Raw genomic sequence first — 21,488 nt, 5'->3', positions numbered from 1 at the left:
CTAGCTATAGTCTTAACGCTCTCTAAAGATATTGGAATGCGGTCCTGTTGGTGCGATTCTGGAAGTCTTGAAAGAGAATCAGCATCTGCATTCTTGCGTCCAGGGCGATAAAGAATCTCAAAGTCAAACGCTGCCAAAGCTGCCACCCAACGATGTCCTGTCGCGTCCAGTTTTGCAGTGGTTAGGACATACGTAAGAGGATTGTTATCGGTAATGACTTTAAATTTTTTCCCATAAAGGTAATCCTGAAATTTTTCAGTGACGGCCCATTTTAAGGAAAGAAATTCCAATTTATGAGCGGGATAATTTCTCTCTGAACGGTTCAATCCCCTGCTCGCATAGGCAATGACTCGGTCGTTACCGTCTTGTCTTTGATACAGCACGGCTCCTAAGCCTGCAGCGCTAGCATCTGTGTGAATTTCAAATGGCAACTTAAAATCTGGATAGGACAAAATAGGCGGAGAAGATAAGCACTCTTTAAGAGTCTGGAATGCCTCATCTTGTTCTTTTTCCCAGATCCAGTCCGGTATTTTGGGTTTTTTCTTGGAGGTTTTCTTGGATTTTGTTGTTGTAGGGATTAAACTGGTCAGCGGTCGAGCTATCTTAGAAAAGTTCTTACTAAATCGCCTGTAATACCCGACAAAACCCAAAAATTTTCGTACCTCCTCAGAATTAGTGGGTGTGGGCCATTCCTTAACCTTTTCCACTTTATCTCATCTGGCTCTACTCCAACAGCAGATACAACGTGACCTACATATTTGACTCTTCTTTTGAATAGCGAGCACTTACTAGGTGAGAGTTTGATACCACAATCCTGCAGTCGTTGAAACACCATCCGCAATCTGTATACATGTTCATCAAAACTGCTTCCTGAGAACACAATGGCATCATCCAAATAGATGAAGCAAATCCTATGCAACATATCGCCTAAGCACTCTTCCATAAGCCTCTGGTAGGTTGCTGGCGCATTTACAAGACCCATCGCCATCCTGTTGTGTTCAAAAAATCCCAATGATCCAACCGTGAAGGCGGTTCTTTCCTTATGTTCCTCAGCAATCGGAATTTGATAATACCCGGATTTCATATCCAAAACAGAAAACCATGTATTTCCCGCAAGCGAGTCGAGAATTTCATCTATGCGTGGTAAAGCATAGTTATCCTTCTTGGTTTTGTTATTAAGGTACCTATAGTCGATACAAATCCGAAGCTGGCCGTTTTTCTTACGAACCAACACAACATTGGACGTGAAAGGTGAGTGAGATCTTCTAATAATCCCAGCAGCCAACTGTTGCTCAATGTGCTCTTTCACCTCATCCATCATAGAAGGTGGAATTCTGCGGAAGCGTTGTTTAAACGGTGTTTCATCTGACAACTCTATGCGGTGCTCGACAAATGGACAATACCCAATATCATCGTCTCCTTTCGAAAATAAGGACTCAAACTCATTGAGTAATATCCGTACTTTCTCTTGCTCCTCCTCATCAAGCTCATCCCAAGGTAAGTCAATCTTTGAAAGTGCATCCGATGTTTCTGCGGGAACATTCTGAACAGGAAAATTCTGAACAGTGACCTGCTGAACCTCACAAAGTAAAGAATGTGGGTTTACTGTAACCGTATTTGTGGTGATGTTGCTGATGCGCACTTGTACTGTGCCATTTCCTTTTCCATCATAGGTAATCAGGGTAGGTTCAATATCCAGATCAGCAGGTATTTGTGAGTTCTTGGTGGGCGTAAGCATGCCACACACTGGATGCTGCTGCATTGTGTTACACATGTAACCATTGATAGTCACATTTGTGTTTGGTTGGATACTGATTCTATTGTTCTCCGCAGATCTAATCCGAGCCAAAACACTATCACGGTGAACAAGCTCCTTTTCCCGCAGTGCAAGGCATCTGAAGGCAAGATACCATGGGGTATGCAACTTAGCCTGCTGCAAAAACCTTACTCCATACTTCTCCTTAGTGCCACTTATCAATACTGATATCACATTGGTACCAATTAAAACAGGCACTGTTTCATGGTAAGTGGTTTCATTTACCACAAGAAACAAGCAGTCGATTGTTTCTGGTGAATCAGATATGCCATCAATCTGCAACTCACAAGCAATAAAACCATGATAAGGTAACTCGGTGCCATCTGCACACTCAAGGGTAAGCAGTTTATCTACTGGCTGTAATGGAATGTCAGACAAATGTGTCTCATAATACTTTCTGCTGACAGTGGAAACTGCTGAGCCAGTGTCAATCAAAGCTTGTGTAGCTACATCTTGAATATACACTTGAGCCTCATTTGATGATCCAACAAGCGTAGATGTACGTCTATGTTTTCTTCTTGTTTTGTTGAAAGGTTTAAAATCATGTGACAACCTCTTTGAATGATCCAGTCTGACTACACATTTCCAATCTGGATGTCCAAACTGACCACATCGTTCACATTGAACTTTATTAAAATCCGTTGAAATACCATGCAAATTAGCTTGGTCAACTGTGGGACAATTTCCTTCTATGAAGCTCCCAATCTGTCCCACCTTAGAAGCTTCTAGTCGTTTAGATCGGCATTACTATTTCGCCTACTCTCTCTATAACTTCTATACGAATTTCCTTTGTGTGAACCGTTTCCTTTGCCTTTGTTAAATGGTCTAGAAGATTTACCACGATTCTCAGAATTACCGTAATCTCTCGGCCCTGATCGAAAATTAGGATCGTTCTGGGTCAACTGGCTGTTATTGTTCCTTAACCATCTGACCTCTTTTTCAACTTCAACCATCCTTTTATCCATCTGCTCCAGTTTCTTGAGGATGACATCTAAAGATGTATCTGTATCTGGTTTTCCTCCTATTTTCGATACCTGCGACTTCTTTTTGTCCAGTATTGCGGAACCTGAAGTAGATAATGAGGTTTTTATATCTAATTCAATGGTGCGTAATTCCCTTCGCAACGTTTCAAAATCGTCGATTGTGTCGTATTTGTAACGACTAGCATTCCGTAAGCTGATGTCACTGAGTCCTGACCATAACTTAGTTCTCAGCATCTCATTTCTCGAAGCACTGTTAATGGTTTTCCTTTCAATGCATGTTTGAAGCAAATTCTCCAGTCTCATTCCATAATCTGCGACAGATTCTCCTTCTTGCTGTTTTGCTTCATAGAATTGTTCGAGAAGCTTTTCGCTCGGGTAAATATTTCCATAGATGCCGTCCAATTTTTGTAGAATTTCATCTGGTGTTGCATCCATTGGTAATGTTAATAGCAAGCTCCTAGCCTTTCCTTTAAGAGATGAACGAATAGCTTGTAGTATCATGCTTGTTGATGCTGATCCATCCTGTATTGCGCACTTCACGTCATTTTTCCAGACTTCAAATGACGTGTCCGATTTTTCCTCACCGGAAAAGTTTGTAAACCGAGGCCTTACACTCGTTGCGTCATAAACAAAACTTTTACGAGTATCCATCGGCGGTTGATTTTGCTGTTGAGGCGGATCCTCAAATTTGACAGTACGTTGGAATTCTTTTGGCCTTGCGCCACTTTCCGTTGAGCGCACGGGTGTACTGCGTGCAGACGGTTGCAGTATCTCGTATTCCTCATTCGTAATGATCTTATAATCCGTGTTCTCCATTAAGTAATCGATCATGCGCTGAATTTGTTGCTGTGTTAATTGGTTTTCTTGTCCTTTGTTTAAATGTACACTCTGGTCGGCGTTTGACATGACTGATAAATAACTAAATACCGTAATATTTATAGTCCTAACTAAATGAATTCTAACTTTGTGCTCAAAAGATTCTAACTACGTCTAAAAATTGCTAAGTTATTGAGCTGAAAGAAAAATGTTTAAATTAGATAACTGAAATAAAGCTTTATTTGCTACAAAGTAAGCTGGAAAAAAAAATCAAAGTTAGATAACTCGTACTAGATTAAGGACAGATAACTCAATTTTAGTGCCAAGCGTGTTCAGTGATGCGTGACGAATTTTCTGCCAGAGCTTCTTCTCTACGTGACACACCTGTATTATTTAACTATTGATTAAATTAACGAACTACAACAAATGAAATTAATCTAAATCAAATACTGCACTCTAAACTAAACTAAGACGTAAGACTTAAAACAGTGCGACATTTAACTCCGGACACGACAAAAGTCCGGAGTTTCGCCAACCCTTTTATTAAGGATACAAATAAACCCTTTACAAAAAAAGATGGGATTTTATGTCCACAAGACATGCACCAACATTTACACTTGTAACTATTGTAGTTTTTAAGATATTTCACCTGAAATCAAAAAATCCCATGGGATTTTGGAGGGATTTTTAATCCCACTTGGGGGATTTTCACTCCCACCAAAAATCCCATGGGAGAAAAAATATAATTTCTCCCATAGGATTTTAACTCCCGTATTTAAATTTAAAATGGGATACAATGTCCCATAGGAGGAAATGTCCCATAATGAACATGAAATGGCAGTGAATATCCTATTTGAGCATGAATGGGAATAAATATCCCAAATAAAACACAGGATGGGGACTTTTATCCCATGAATACAGTAATAAAGCAGAAAATTGTATCTTAAAGAGTGTTGTTTGTCATGATTCTTAAGAATGTACTTGCAAGCTAAGGAATGACATTAACTTTATATCTAGTAATTACACTCCTAAATTATGTAGACCTATACATGTGTTAATGGATAAATGTCTAAACAACATGAGAAATTAAATTATATTAGAGCTCTGCATTACTAAACTCTTTCCCATGCAATTTTAAATGTATACATATAACCCTATCACAAAAATATCAGAATAAAATTGAACGGTATTAAATTATGCAGTTAGAACACTAACTTATTTACATGCAGCTGTTCATATTCACTATTGACAACCCTTTACAGGTCGTCAGGTGTGAATATTCACAGGAACCGGTATTTTTGTCTGTAATAATAATAGTACGCCTTATGGTACCATCCCCAATGAAAAAAATAACCCAAAAGGAATGGCACCATTTCTTACTCAAAACTTCGCTTCAAAATAATTCGAAAATTCTGCTTTTATCGTCACCCACCCCAATTGTCATTCTGATTCAGTAATCCCAGTGCTTTTATTAGGGGTGTGTGGTATATACCCCTACTCTTATCATTATGTACAGGCTAAATTATCGGTTCCTCTGATATGTTGTGGAATTTTGGAATAGCCTAGCTTACAGTTACAATTTGTTTACAATATATTAAAATTAGTGTTAATTAAGTGCTTACGGTGAAATCTGCTACTGCTATATGATGCTAAGTTGTTTCGTGAACCGAATCAGACATCTCCAACAAGATTCTCGAAGATTTAACAACACAAGAATCATTTTACAAAATGCATGCTTCGGTCCATCATGCATCATTCTCCCTCTGACAATCACATTCATTCTGAAGTCAAAGTACTTTCTCCTATACCTTAAGCGTCAAAAAGACTTTGACAGGTAAATACGAATAAACGGTTAACAGACATCTCGACCCTAAGAAAGTTCAGTCCTGGATGTTCTAGTCCAAAAAGAAGTATGACCCAATCTTATGCATTAATTTATTAAATTTCCGGTTGAGCAACACCCAAATCCTCTAGAGACATTGTTTACAGTTATATGACATTACCTAAATGTGTGACACAATATTAATCCACACCTGCTCAAAGGGGCATAAGCACCGAGCATAGACCTAAATTTTGCAGCCCTTCACTGGCAATGGTGACGTCTCCATACAAGTGAAAAATTCTCAAGCAGGACGTTTACGTTTTTGTTTTTTCTTTTGAAAATTTTGTTTTCATTTTTTTTTTTAATGTTAAACATGAAAAGTATGACTAAATCTGTGTTGACAGCCAAAATTTTAACCTTCTGGATGCAGGAATAAAAGCAATATTTTAGCCTTCATTCTGCGTTATGTAAACAAAGACTGGAGTCTTTTTATGTTTACATTTAAGGTGGCTCACTACACCGGGAAATAGTTTCTCAAATCAGTACAAATTGATTTAATATTTTAAAAAAGATCCAGAAGATATACAATAAGTGTGTATTTCAACACATGAACAAAAGACTGGTGGATTTGAGCTCAAGATCTGTAGTTCACCAGCCCAATGCTCTCTCTCTCTCTCTCTCTCTCTCTGTCTGTCTGTCTGTCTCTTGTCCAATGCTTTATTAATTAACCACTTAGCTACCGTGTTATAGACGAATAAATCGATCGATACAAATACTTTCCCAAAACATTTAAATCGCCATCTTGTAACATAGTGTCATAAAGCTTTAGTGTAGTGAGTACCTTAACAAACCAGTGAAATGTTTAATTTTGTAATTGAATTTTCAAAGCATCTTTACTTTTGCACATGCAATTTTACAAAGATTATTCAATAAAGGGTAAAAAAAAAAACACTTAAAAATACTTGTTTTTGATCCACTGTAGATTTTAGGAAAATATTAGATTCCTGGGTCAGAGAAATCTAGACATCATTAAATGATAATGAAGTATTGTAAAAAAAAAAAATTCAAGACTCTCCAATATTGTTTGCAACTAGGAGAAATGGTCACAAGCTATTTTACACCCGCATCCCTCTTGGATCGAACCACTATAACTTTTAGGATAACAATAAATCCTCTCCCAACAATGTGCACATCTGCAAATGGCAATGAAGCATTGTACAAAGTTTCAAGTTTATCAGATAATCCATACAGGAGGAGAAGCATTTTAATGCACAATTTAAGACTTTGTGACAGACAGACTTACAGATATGGACAGAAAGTACAAAAACCATATAATTATATGAAATGAATTTGCATGTAAAAAGTACATGAAGTGCACAATTATGATTTAAATGTAATTATCATTTTTATTAGGAATTTTGATGTCTCCTCTTTTTGCAAACAATATACACATCTATATATGAAGATGAGATATATAATGAGGATATAAAACACTTCTAACAAAAATGTAAACAAATATGTGCAATGCGAGTTTGAAAATATGTATGTCTTAAAAAGTGATTGACTAGATATCAGGAAGCAAGCAAGCTCACTCCATGTTACTGTGCTACAACTAACTGAAATTCACTACATTATCCAAAATCCACCCCAAAAGAACCAAAACCTACCAACACTAAATACCAATATATATCCATGTGAGGTCAAGGTTTCAGGAGTGAAACAATGTGTTTTTTAAACTTTAAATCTCATTATGTTTTACTTTTGTAGGATATTCATAATGTTGAAATTGATTTAAAGCAATCAATTTTCAATTGGAGATACAAGGTACATGTATGCACATAAATGTACCACCCTGAATCTCATATCATACATGTACCTTATTTTATAGCTGGCAAAATTATGAAATGAAATTTAATGTCACCACAGAATTTATAATTTCCGTTTCTTTCTCTCAATTCACATGGAGACCTCCTTTTTTAGAGTCTTATTTTCTTTTACTTGAATGTTCTAAATTGAAATCTAAGGAATAATAATCTTGGAAGAAAAATCTACATGAAAATATGTTCTACTTTGAGAAACAAAATGACAAACATAACTGTTTTAAATGTAAGTCAGAAATAGAAAAATAATTCAATTTATTGCACTTACATATGTAATTGAAAGAAAATTCCTTCGAGTACATGATTTTAGAATGAAAATAAGATTGATTAATATTCAAAAAAGTATTTCAATTTCTTCAAAACTTCAATCTTCAGATGATTTTCCATCCATTGACACCCCAAATGTATGATCACACACATTCAGCAGGAACATCTGTTCCTCAAATCTCCTTCACATAACACTTGACTACTTTTGAAATGCAATTTAAGTCTTTTTAGAAATTAACAAAGATGAGTGTACAGATTCATACCCTAGCTGTTGATGATTGCTAAAACTGATCACTACTCAAAACTCTGAAACAAATCTTTCTGGATTTTTTTGTATTTCACACACACACGCACACATACACGTACATGCATACACACATCAAAAATATCAACAAGACACTGACCTTACCAGTCACCTGAGTTATTTAGTTAAAAGTATTACTAACCTCAATATGAATGAAATCTATATAATACAGTAACTTTTCTTGCTCTAGGCATGCATTTATATGCTAAATTCTAATATTCAGTAGAAGTATAATATAAGGTGTAATTCATTCCCCCAAAATCATCTATACTGATGAAACATTTTACAATTATAAACTTGATATACACTTTTAACACTATTTGGATCTGACCTTGAATCAGAACCCTGGAGTTGCAAGTGTCACAATTTTTGTACATCTCTTTCTGTTTTTCTTGACAATGCATCCATCATTTATAATATTCTAGTGTCAACAAAATTAAAGAAGGATTCTTTTAAATCATAAAGACATGTAATTACTATGACCATTTTGGTTCCATCTATTTTAAAGCTAGTATCAAAACCTTTAGATTCTAACATGTATATATAAACTGCGTTTTTAATTATCAAATACCAAAAAAAAAAAAAAAAAAAAACACCCAAAAACCAACCAACTTTTAGCTATCGATCTTAATCATAGTGTTTTATTTTGATAATTTAATTTACAGATACATGTATAAGTTGTCATAATGTCATTTAATTCTATTTTATTGTTGCATTTCCTCTTCTTGCCCTTGTAAAACACCTTAGAGTAATAAACTGTTTTATATAAGGCTGCATGTATATAAATTTTATTATTATTATCACTGATCGAGGTCATGAAATTTACAATTACCTGTTCTACCTAAAAGCATCAATAGCATTAAGGAAGATGTTATCTAAATTTAAATGTTTTACACATAAACACTATATATCAAGTTTGGTTCCTCCTGGAGTCAGAATTTCTACCCTAGGAATCATGATATTTACAAGCTTGATGTTTTGTTTACTGTCACAACAGAAGCTGACCACTAGCAATAGGTCACATGAGAGAATCAATTGACCTAAAAATCTATCAATTAACATGATTGAAATGTTTTAATCTTTATATCCATGATAAGATATTCTTTATATATTTTATATTGAATTCAATTTGGTACTTTGACCTCTTTATTTTCAAAATAATTGGAATTATGTCTATATACATACATGTGAGAGTTGGCCTCCATGTGTCCAATGAAGAAATTATGAATAATGGAATCACAAATTAATGATTGTCTAATGCTTACAGGGATGGATCCAGGAATTTTTGAGAGAGGGGAATTTTACCATTAATTTTGGTTATCAAGGGAGGGGGTCCACCCTCAAAATGTGTTATTTTTACTTTATTTTAGCAAAATTTCCTGAACCAGCACCCCTTCTGGATCCACCACTGGGTTATCATTTACTCCTTCATTCTTGATTACAAACCTAAGGACACTAAATTGTAATTTCACATTTTTTTTTTAATTTGACAATATTTCATTATCACACAACAGCAAAATTATGAAAGCATATACATGTACGTACAATAATAGCAAATTGATTGTTCTGACATATCATTTGATATACATATATATTCATAAGAAAATTTGAACTATCATGCATATTACAGATTATCCGTCATCAAGATTTTTGTTGTGTTTTTTTTTTTTTTTTGGTTCAAAGTAATTTCACATTTTGAATCTTGCTTATTAATTGATATGTTGATATGGAATCAAATGACATGCATGCACGCAGAAGCTATGTGAAAAATGTCAGATCTTGTGTAGCAATTTGTAAACCCAATGATTACAAAGCCTATTAGTATTCTATATCAGTAAAAGAAAATCCTATTTTAATTCATATTTTGCAATAGATATGATAAAAGGAATAAGCATTTAATAATAATTATCAAAATCTATAGTTTAAAATTGAAAAACAATCTCATAAAAAATATAACATATATTTTACACATGCATTTTTGTAAACTTTACAAAAGGAACAGATTTCCCCCCTGAATTTATATAAAAATCAGTATTATGTCCTGTGACATTTTGTTATTATGCTTTAATAAACTTCTAATATTGACTTTGTCCTTGCATGGTCACTTTGTCCATTTTTTTTTTTATATCTGTACCCAGGTTTTGTCTTGTGACTTTTACCCCAACTAATCCCTCTGTGTATAATACACATGGGATGTTCTTTACAGCTCAGCAAGCCCCTGGCTTTGTTTCTCATTGTTCCTTATCTACAATTACTGGGTGAATGACTTTGTGAGGTTGTAATTTGCCATCTAATACTTTTATAAGCATTTCATATCATGATCAACATGTCATGCTATTTCAGTCAATATTATAAATAATTCATTTGACACATAATATGTAATATTGTAGGCTTATATGGTAATATTTGGAAAATAATGGCAAAGCAATTCTCAGCATGAACATTGAAAATTATGTTGCAATATACATGTACATCACCCAATACAAACGCAAAGGATACATTTTAATTTTTACGTTTAAATTCATATGAAATATTGTGAAATTCATAATCATGTGAATGCATAGCTGCAGAACTGTAGCTCTCTGAGAAAATATTAATTGGTACAGATCTGTCCCAATATTTTCTCAGAGAGCTACAATTCTGCAGCTAGTGAATGTGGTTAACTTATACTACCATTAAGATATGTAATCTCTTTCTAATATTTGTTTAATTTGTACCTTTTTCATATTGTACAACAAAGTATAATTTAATGCACATTAATCCTCGAATTATAATAATTTTTTTAAATTATGTTTTTTTAGGCTTAATTTTTTTTTATTTATTTGTACAAATAGAAATTAAGTGCATCATAATATATACTTTTAAAGGTAAGATGTACAATTGATATATAATCACTCATACCAACCATTCATACCACTCAAACATTTCAAAACTATGGATTATAAATTTTGATTAGTGCAAAATTTGTTAATTTCTATAAGGTCATCTCAAATCTTTTAAAATCATTTTAGTGACTTTTTGGGGGAAAACACCTGAAACACTTTTAAAGCCAATTTAAATGGTCCAGGTCAAGCATATTTTGCTTTTAGGCCAAATCTTTGTAAGATCATTTGTGCACTTTGACAATTATTTCTAAATATTCGGGCTAGTATAATGAAGAAGTATGGATGTTTCAATTTTCATTAACATTTAATACCAAAACCATATCTCCTTTTCTTGACCAAAAAAGCCCCCCCCCCCCTCCACACACACACAGTGAGGTCTAGATCCGCCACTGTTTAATCTGTGATTTTGGGGCGAAGTTGGATCAATTTCATTTTATGAACAGGTCCAGTGGTACGATGGATTTTTCATTTTCAAGACAAATTAATAGAAATATAAATTGTTAGCCAGTAAAAAGAAGTAATGATTTAAATCAGATACTTGGAACAGTGTTGATGTTAACAGGGACCTATATACTAGTTAGTATATAGCTATGATGTTAACTTATGAAATTCTTATATTGTATACAAGATATTATCCAACTAACAGATAGACTTTTGCAATTATATCTTATGCATTATGAACTGTAGCTAAACAATATCACTATTAAAATCTTATGTCCATTTCCATGTAGTTGGGAATCAATTAAGCTTTCCTGGTTCCGATTTTGGTTTAATTTTTATTTTGTGAACATAAATCAATATTTGTCTAATCACAGGAACCGGTAATTTTGTCTGTAATGATAATAATGAGAGTCTATACGATACCACCCCCCCCCCCCCCCCCCCCGTGTTTTTATTAAGAGGTGGTATTGAATACACCCGTAAATATCATTACAGACAAAATGGTAATATATTTACAAGTGCACTCTACGTATTGTTCTCCACGGGCAAGGGGACAGGCACCGGAAGTACGGATACATGTATTTAGAGATTGGCCTTCTACTGGTATATAATAAAATGAATTTTATTGTACCGGTAGAAGGCCAATCTCTATACCGGTAGAAGGCCAATCTCTAAAGCTTACAAAAAAGCGTGAAACGATTACATGAATCGAAAGAGGGATGAAATAGACTACGAATTCATACATTTCAGAGAAATTATTCCCACCAAAAATAATATGAAAAAAAAGGTGGGGGGGGGGGGGGAGTAGTAGTAATATCCATATTTAAGGTGCCTGTGCAGGCAAGGGCGCATCCAGGAATTGTTTAAAGGATGAGCGGATTGCGACCCAAGTTTGTGCCTATTCCGCCCCGGCCCCAAAGATGGGTGAATATCTCAAACTGGTAAAATGACAAGTTTTGTTTAAAACTATGGAAGTAAAGTGGAGTGACTACAACCCTCTCGATCCGCCACTGATGAACAAGAACTACATTACGGGGATTAGGAAGCACAGGGTTCATTTAGAATAATTGTAATCTTTAAGGAAATCTTCGTGGAGCACATTATCGCAAATAGTTGCTGAAATTGAACCTTACCATAATTCCGCCGGCGAGGATTGCAGCTATTTTCACTTTCACATCGCAGGAGGTGCGTTTGATGAGCTATCAACTTATACAGACAGTATCTCCTCATATCTACATGTACAGGGGCGGGTCCAGGAATTGTGGTTACGGGGCGCCACTTTATGAGGCAGTGGGTCCATGGCGAAGCCCTGGTTGGGGCCCAGGGGGCGAAGCCCCCGGAAACTCCTGGGTTTTACAAATTTTATGGGGCTTGAAATATTTCTCCTATTTAGTCATTTGTATTACATGTATTTTCTATCATTTTAATAAGGTGAAATTAACAAAATGACCCAAATTTTAAGGGTTTTTTGGGAAAATATTAAGTTCTCCCAATAAAGTAATTAAAAAAATTAAAAGATTTTGTCATTTATTTCTCCGCCTGCGCCACCTCTAAATCCGCCACTGATGTATATTGCAATAATCTACCAGAATATACTGACACCTTATAGGTGATACTTCATTAGTACAAATGGACACCACCACCACCACCATCCCTCCAAACGGAGGGGGTGAGACTAACAACGAAAGGGGAAAAACACATTCCGCAAAATTATAATATACATGTAACAGGCTGTCTTTGCATTTAGTCCGAGTGTTTTCAGTTATCTTTTTAAAAATTCTATATATTGATTGCAACACAAACATCCTATTATAATTACATGGCGATGATAAAGTCTCAGTAAGTTTCCACAAAGCTGAAAATTGGTATACACCATATTGTACAAACTGATACAGAACTAAAATATTGCGGAAACTTATCAAAACTTTGCGGTAGACTATCAATATAGCAATGTGCATACTAAAACAGAACAGTTTCTGCAAACCGAAATTTACGCAAACTTGATCAGCTTTCAGCAAATTTTCGTTGCGGAAACTACTTGAAAACAACGTAGATATGTCAAGTTTCAGCAGGACACACCAAGTTTTTGCAGGGAGAAAGCTTTCAAGATGAAAAATGAGTGCGGAAACTTGACGAAAACCACTTGTACACCTAAGTCTATGTAGTGAAATTTGTATTTTTCATCCATTTGTAAATTCCATGTTTTTAATGAAAAGAACTTACATGTATATAAATTGACATTAGTAAATACTATGTAATATTGCAGGTAAATTTTGTAGGGTATATAAGCGAGTGGGGGGGGGGGATTCAGACCAGCTTTTAGTGTTAGGAATTGCATGCTTTAGTCCCAGTTTGTGTTACTCTGAAGTGAAGTCCCAATTGGTTATTAAAATGCACGCACATAGATCTATACATTTCCATACACCTATATTCAGTGCAACCCCCCACCTAAAATTTTCAAATTTAAGGTAAATCGCGGTATCTTGTTTAAAAAAATGTACTAAACGATAAAAGAAGCAATAATTTCTTCCACTCCCAGAGAAATAAATGACAAAATCTTTTGATTTCTTGCATTACTTTATTGGGAGAACTTAATTTTGTTCTAAAACCCATAAAATTTGAGTCATTTTATTAATTTCACAAATGACTAAATAGGAGACATATTTCAAGCCCTGTAAAATCCCGGAGCTTCCAGGGGCTTCGCCCCCCTGAACACCACCAGCACTTTGCTCTGGGTCCACTGTGGGCCTCAAGGCGGCCCCCGGACCCCCTGCCTCATAAAGTGGCGCCCCCTCCCTGTAACCGCATTTCCTGGACCCGCCCCTGATATTACGAAGTTCATACAGCCCGAATCATCGAAGCTTAGACTGGGTATTTTGAATTGAAGATTTTAAGATTTCCAAAACGCAGTTTGACAAAAAAACCGGGTGTGTAATGCTCTAGTATGAAATTATATTGGAAAAGAAGAATCTACACGCGTGCAAATGCGCATGCCTTTCTGCTGTCTGACTGGCTCTATCCTTCCGACTCTCGCGTTATAATCTAGGGGATAATTGAATTATCTCTCAAGATCCGTGCAAATGGCCACATTTAAGTAATAGACAATTGTGTAGTATTACATGAATTTACATTTGTTGATTTTAAGGCAAGATAACCATGAATTATGTATTGTATTCAGAGGCGGGTGCAATATTTCAGTTTGGGGCCCGGAGAAATTGCTGGGTGGGTGGGTCTAAAGACCGCCTTTAGACCTCAGTAAGTCCAGGACAAAGTCCTGGGTGGTTCCAGGGGACAAAGCCTATGAAAGCTCCCGCTTTTTTCTTTCTTCTTTTTATTGCGAAAACTAGCACCAGTACTCTCTAAAGTATTTTGATTGCATATCTTTATTCTTAAAAGCTGTATATTTGGCATGCGCATATTTAATATACATTAATGAAAAAAAAGTCTAAAACTATATCGCATTAAAAGTGTACAAATTAAGTTTACTTAGTTCATTCCCAACATTGGGTGCATGATCTTTAGTTCCTTAGAATGTATTAAGTACTAGAGACACACGTTACATGGATATGAAAACAGACACTCAGATTTGATTGATAGGATATTGTTTAAGTTTCCTCTCGAGAATTTTTCACTCATATGAAGACGTCACCATTGCCGGTGAAGGGCTAAAACATAGGCCTATACTCGGTGCTTACGGCCTTAGAGCAGGGAGGGAATTTATCGTGCCACAGAAGTTGAGACAATGGGCCTCGGTTTTTTGCGTTCTCATCCGAAGGACTGTCCCATTGGGTCGTCTCTTACGACAGGCAAGGAGTACTGAGGACCTATTCTACCCGGTGTTGTAAAGCATAAAATCCCCCCCCCCTCCCGCATAGACTTTTCCTCCGAAAAAACGGGCCCGGGATAGACATTCCCCCCGGAAAGATGGGCCTGGAATAGAATTTCCCCTTACGAAGAATTAACCCGGGTCCAACCCCAACCCCCTAAGAAAAACCGTCCCAGTATAGAAATTCCCCCTAAATGACAGTACACCCCCATTCTTACATTTTAGCTATGTATCTGTTTCCATTTCTATTACTAGAATTCTCTTGCTTATTTAGACCCAGTAATTCTTCTGATTATTTTTGTGTGTGTGTATCGTGAACAATCATCATCTTATGATTTTTTATAAAAAGGAAATTGCTCAAATCGTGTAATGGTATATCAAAATTCATTCAGACATCTTAAGTCTTTATCGTTATTTACTAGTATCTAACATTTGAATTAGTAAAGTTGGGAAGAACTTAAATGATTTTTTTAATTTAAATAAACGAGAAAATTGAATTACTTTTATTTATACAGTTCATCTATTTCACTTTTCAGATATTTTAATTATACATCTTATAGTCACGTCGCGCACGGTACTGGTGTTACTTTCATACGTGCATTAGAAAATGTTTCCGCTATGTTTACACAGTTGTATATTTTGTGGATTATTAAAGTCTTATACATCAATGGCAAGGAAAATATATAAATAATAATAATAGCTTATATAAAATATAATTTACACGCATTATATTATCAATAACGGAGTTATATACACGCAGATGTCGTCATTTTTAGTTGTCCCGCGTTACATGAAATACGCATACGCTTTATCCACAGATTAATAAAATGATTGATTTTGTCCCAAATAACGTAAGAATTGGTGTATGATTGTGACGTCCTTATCTAAAAACCATAAACCAATTACTTTAAACATTTAGTTCATAGAATTGATATAGCGACCTTAAAAATGGCAAAGACAGTACCTGTCAGTGGTGTCCCGTGTTTGTAGATAGACTGCAAATGCAAATCATCATGACCAGTAGCACGCCTAATACAGGGGGAAGTTGACTATCCTTGTTACATTTATAATGTACATGTATCGTGGAGCACAATGTATACCAGTATTATAAAATTCTGAGTATATCCATGAAGTAGATTGATTTTATCGGTGTCCAGTGAAATGTCCTTTTTCTACAAATACCGCGCTTTTTAAACAATTCTACCATTTTATGTCTTATTTCTAAGCATTATTCCAACGCGAATATTTTAATGAATATAACTTACAGAAAGTACATAAAATTTACTATATAGAATATACAACATTTCATTTTATCCCGCGTCCATTTAGGAAAACGAAAAGATACTTAATGTCCAAATAAATGTCCCATGTGATTTTGTCGCGCAATGACGCGACGTCAATGTACACAACCTACGTCTAGCTAAAACGTAAAATGTTGCTTTTATTATTTTTGAATTATCTAAATTAAAATGATTTTTAAAAATAGTATACAAGGTATTTAAGCTATTGCATGTGTATCTCATAGATATGTTTTACTCTAGATCTGGTACATACACTTTAATTGACTTTATCAAATGACAATTGTACAGACTACATTTTGTTGCATGTACTACTGTATGTCATCGTCGCAAACCACGGGTTATTGTTTCATTCTATTTCACATACGTTTGTGAAATAGAATGAAACAATAACCCGTGGTTTGCGACGATGTACTGTATGTATGCATATAAAAATTCAGCATTGAACAGATACACTTACGGTGTGTAAAACGTTGCAATATTATACAAATCTTGATTTATATACGAAACTCTTTAATCATATTCGATAATCTTGTTATTCATATATGACAAAATTTTAATTATATTCGATAATCTTAATATTTATATGCGAAAATTTTGATTTATATTCGATAATCTTGTTATTTATTTACATTTGGTAACCTTGTTATTTATATTCGATAATTATATAAATCTCGATTTATATTCCATAATATTTGATTCGTATTTGATAATGTTGATGTACACATGCTAGATGTACGCATGAATTTAGTCATATTGATTGTAGGTGAAATGCATAATTTCAAAAATTGATAAAAGAATTAGCTTCATTGACCATGACCTGACCTCGGATGTCTTAAATTTAACTAGAGGAGCTACTCTGCTAAAATTAAACTTTAATAAATATACAGCACTACCAGCCGTGAGACATTTGGCCTACTGCCTGAATTGAATAGTTGACCTTGCCCTAATATGCTGAATAAACCCAGTAGCTATGTCGAAGCTTGGGTGGCTGCCCTGTAATCCCCCATAGGCTGCTTACCTAGCTGGATTAACAAGTGTGATACAAATTTGAATATGTATTAATCGTAATCAGAAACAGGGTGCAAATTTACATATATGGCGGAAAGGGTCGCGTGCAATTTTTTGTGGGGAACTGGGGAGGCGGCCAGTTTGACTACCAACGTAGGGGCAACACAGGGGGCCTTATGTGGACATGGGTGCCTGGACCTGAACGGGTGATCATCTAAGGGGGAAGAGATCTCTGCGCATCTCAGCTGTCTCCTGCGTGCTACCTGGTTTAAAGAGCAAGTACAGAGCAAACTGTGGACCCTCCTACAGTTTCCAACATGCACCAGCCAGTAGCATTCCCTAGGAGGTGGATGTGAGCACAGGCACCAGAACGGTGGATATATATAGCGTGTTAGATCTTATGTACCCCCCCCCCCTTCCAATGAATGAAAGATATATGCATAAGTCACATATTAAATGAATTGAATGTCAAAATCTTGTTAGAGTATCAGTGACGTGTTGAACAACCTCACTGTTGTATTTAGGACCCAGGTGATCTCTGGCGGGTGTGAGCGATTGCCCCTGGAATATTTCGCCCATATGCGTTGGTACTCCAGAAGAGTAGAGGAAGCCTCTCTCTCTCTCTCTCTCTCTCTCTCTCGTAGAGTAAAATTAAAAAAATTCGCATATGAATATCAAGATTTCTCACATATAAATCAAAATTTCCGTCCGCATATAGATATCAAGATTTCTCACATATAAATCAAAATTTCCGTCCGCATATAGATATCAAGATTATCGAATACAAATCAAGATTTCCGCATATGAATAACAATATCATTAGATCAAAAGTTCAACATCTGACAAAAAAATCTAAAGTCACACGGTTTTCACGAGACCACCCCTTCAAAACTAAATATGATATATATTGAAACTAACCGATTCGCAAGTAAAACATACGAGTATAAATAACACTCTGTATATCTTTTCTACTGTTTATTCAGAAATGAAAGTGAACATTAAAACGTTAAAATGTAATATTATTTGGAAGTTTTTATCTCTCACTTCAACTCACCGTGGTTATTATTATTATTCATTTATAAAGCGCAAAACTACATATACTTTCTATGCGCTGGTTGTTGTTTTTTTTCCACTAGAGCGTGATCGATGTAGATCGATGACAGAAACGTACGGGAGTTTTTAACCCCCCCCCCCCCTTCCGTGTTTGGCATTAATAAAAAGTATTAAAGAGAGCAATGATTATTAAACATAGAGACTTGAACAAGTCTATATATATCCTAGAAAAAACCAAAACTGATTTTTTTTACTGTGTTCAAATTTTTCAGAGGTCATATTCATAAGAATTGCAAGCCTTATTTCATGGGATGGTTACCTGTAAAATGCGAAACGAAATCGAAAGGAAACGAAATCTACCGAAGCAAAACGAAACCTACCGAAACGGGTACCCTTATTTCATACGACATGCCTGCTGTTGTAGGCACGGTGAAATAAATACAGTACGTATACTTTGGAGTATTTCTAAGAATTCATAATTTTTATGAATGTACACTATACACGTACAAAGATTTATTTTCAATTTTTAAACATTAAATCATGCATGTGCTTTAGTTATGATATTACAGCTTGGAGATAATGAATTTGTTTAAAATGTGACGTTGCTTTCGTGATTATATTTTGCCACAATTTATGACGTTATAAGTGTAACGTAAAGTGACACCAGTACCGTGCGCTTAGTGAGTCGATTTTTTACGAAAAATCCTACTTATATTGACCATCGTTAAAGTCTTTTGGTAAGCATATTGTATTTACAATAAAAATATTTGTTTGTTTTATGAATATCGTAATATTAATGAGCACATATCTATTTCCTTAAACTATTATAACAAATGAAATCCGGAAACAGGGGGGGGGGGGGGGGGGGGGGGGTTTATATATATACCAGGGCGATTTTTCCGCCAAAGGGGAGACTCTATACTGATTTTGTACATAGGGGGAAATTATATCCTGGGGCGCAATTCCGGGCCCGTTTTTCCGGGGGGGGGGGGGTCTATGATACAACACCGGATCCCCACGGGATGAAACATATCTGATATACATATTACATGTAAAAGCCCTACATTAACTGGATACTGGATATTGGACTACAAGGGCTTTGCAATTGAGGACTAACCAAATCACGGTTAGGGTGGTTCGGGAGGGGTTGTCCCCCTCCCTTACGGGAGAAAATATTGAAGCATTACAGGTAATGATCAATTGCAAGCACATTAAATTCTTATCTTTGAAATGATGGGGGGGGGGGGGGGGGGGTCCATCTCCACACCCCTTAATTCTGCAAGTGAGACTGTTAGTTAACTCTATGATAAAATTTAGAAGATATAAAACAGAAAGAATTTTGATACAAGTAAAAAGTTTCATATATTTTTGGAAAATTATCTAGATGTGCAATATTTAGGATTAAGCTCAATAAAAATCCGAAGTACGTAACATTTGATAAGGGTAATTTTCGCATGGGGCGCCTCTATGCCGGCTTGATTAGATCGCGTCGTATACGTACATTTAATGACAGAGTGAAATTTTAGTGTTTTTATTGAAGAAAATATGTGGTTGTCATAGACAAAAAACTCCGCACTTTTATCGTGTCCAGAGTTAAATGTCGCACTTTTAAAGGTATTTTGTTGATTAGGAATATGCATTGATTGATCACTATTTTACGATCAAGTGTTGCATCTATATATTTTGGAAAATGAACTATACGTGATGGCTGGTCGAGGGGTTGGGGAAAGGGTGGGTGCTTTGATCAGTCCGCTACTAAAGTTTTCCTAGTAATGAAGACAGTATTAGTTCTTCATTGTAAAATCTATTTCCAATATCAACCGTAACTATTTCAACTCCAGTAAAGCTTCCACCAAAAAATTACAACAAACAACAAATCATCGATACATAAATGTTCGAGATTATGTCTTTAGGTAGTGTCAAAAATAACAACGAAATCTTTCTTTGGAAGCGGAAGACCATAATGATAACAGAGATAACAATGAGGTCTTCAGTTGGAAGCGGAGGACCTGAATTACAGTAAACAAAAAACCCATTTATACTAGACTAGATAGGTTAGGGTCAATGGCTTATGATCTCGTGTCTGACGAAGCGTAACGTGTAGAATATAATAGGGTAGATTGTTAATTGGGAATACAAAATGACTGACTAGTGGGACCACTATTTTTTTTTTTATTTAAGTAGTGTCAAGAACAACGAAATCTTCCGTTGGAAACGGAAGACCTTAATGATATCTTATTCAGGTTTCCATTTGGGAGCAGAAGACCTTAACTACAAGACTTGTTCGGTTAGGGTCAATGTGTTATGTTGTCGTGTCCGACGAAGCGTAACGACTAGGATTTAAAAGGATAGTTTGTTAATTGGGAATACACAATGACTGACCAGTTGGGCCACTATATTTTTTTTTATATCCGAACTAAACATCGTGTGATTATTTCCTGTACATATATGAAGTATTCAAATTGTACATTGTATAGAATATCAGGGACTAAGTAGAGTGATTGAACAGTATTTTCTGTTCAAGTGCCATTTTTATCTGGTCAAAACGAGCCTTTTGTCAATTTTGGACCATAAATTCTGCAGGAGGAGGGGTGGCTTCTGCTCCTCCGCCGCTAAAGTTTTTTTTTTTTTTAAATTTCAAAATATTCATAAATAAACACCGCACGATTATCTATTCTAAATATTCAAATTATTCAAAATGTTAACGTCTATTTCAACTTTCAATATAGTTAGGAAGCTAAGTGAATAACGCTGAATTTTACCGCAGATATCCATTGACTTCATTTACCTGATTATTATAGATCAACACAATTATATTTATATGTGTACTTTTAAAAAGTGGCGGATCCAGGGGGTTAAATTGCAATATGAATACTTTACTTTTGAAGAAAGAAAAAATAGAAAACCCAAACAGATAGAAACTCCAAATAAACAATGAAACATACTAGTAAAGATCACAGGAAGTTATCACGTACAAAATCAGTATCTAGGTAGTATTAGTGGGTTAGTGTCTGACGAAGCGTAACGGCCAGAACTCAATGGTGAAGTTCGTTAATTGGAATTACACAATGACTGACCAGTGCTTT

At 35.4% G+C, this 21,488-nt stretch overlaps 1 protein-coding gene across 1 annotated transcript; it reads right to left on the bottom strand.

Moving 5' to 3' along the window:
• Window positions 1-2,541: 2,541 nt before the first annotated feature.
• LOC125676758 (uncharacterized) lies at window positions 2,542-3,705 on the bottom strand. Its single transcript, XM_048914582.2, has one exon. The coding sequence runs from the start codon at window positions 3,703-3,705 to the stop codon at window positions 2,542-2,544; it is 1,164 nt and encodes a 387-aa protein (XP_048770539.2).
• Window positions 3,706-21,488: the final 17,783 nt, after the last annotated feature.

This window comes from Ostrea edulis, chromosome 3, assembly GCF_947568905.1.
Source record: "Ostrea edulis chromosome 3, xbOstEdul1.1, whole genome shotgun sequence".
Classification (NCBI taxonomy): domain Eukaryota; kingdom Metazoa; phylum Mollusca; class Bivalvia; order Ostreida; family Ostreidae; genus Ostrea; species Ostrea edulis.
The sequence above is the reverse complement of the archived record's forward strand: the minus strand, read 5'-3'. Positions and strand labels throughout refer to the sequence as shown.

Coding starts and splice junctions, on each gene's coding strand:
- LOC125676758 (XM_048914582.2), bottom strand. CDS start 3,705: ATGTCAAACGCCGACCAGAGTGTACATTTAAACAAAGGACAAGAAAAC.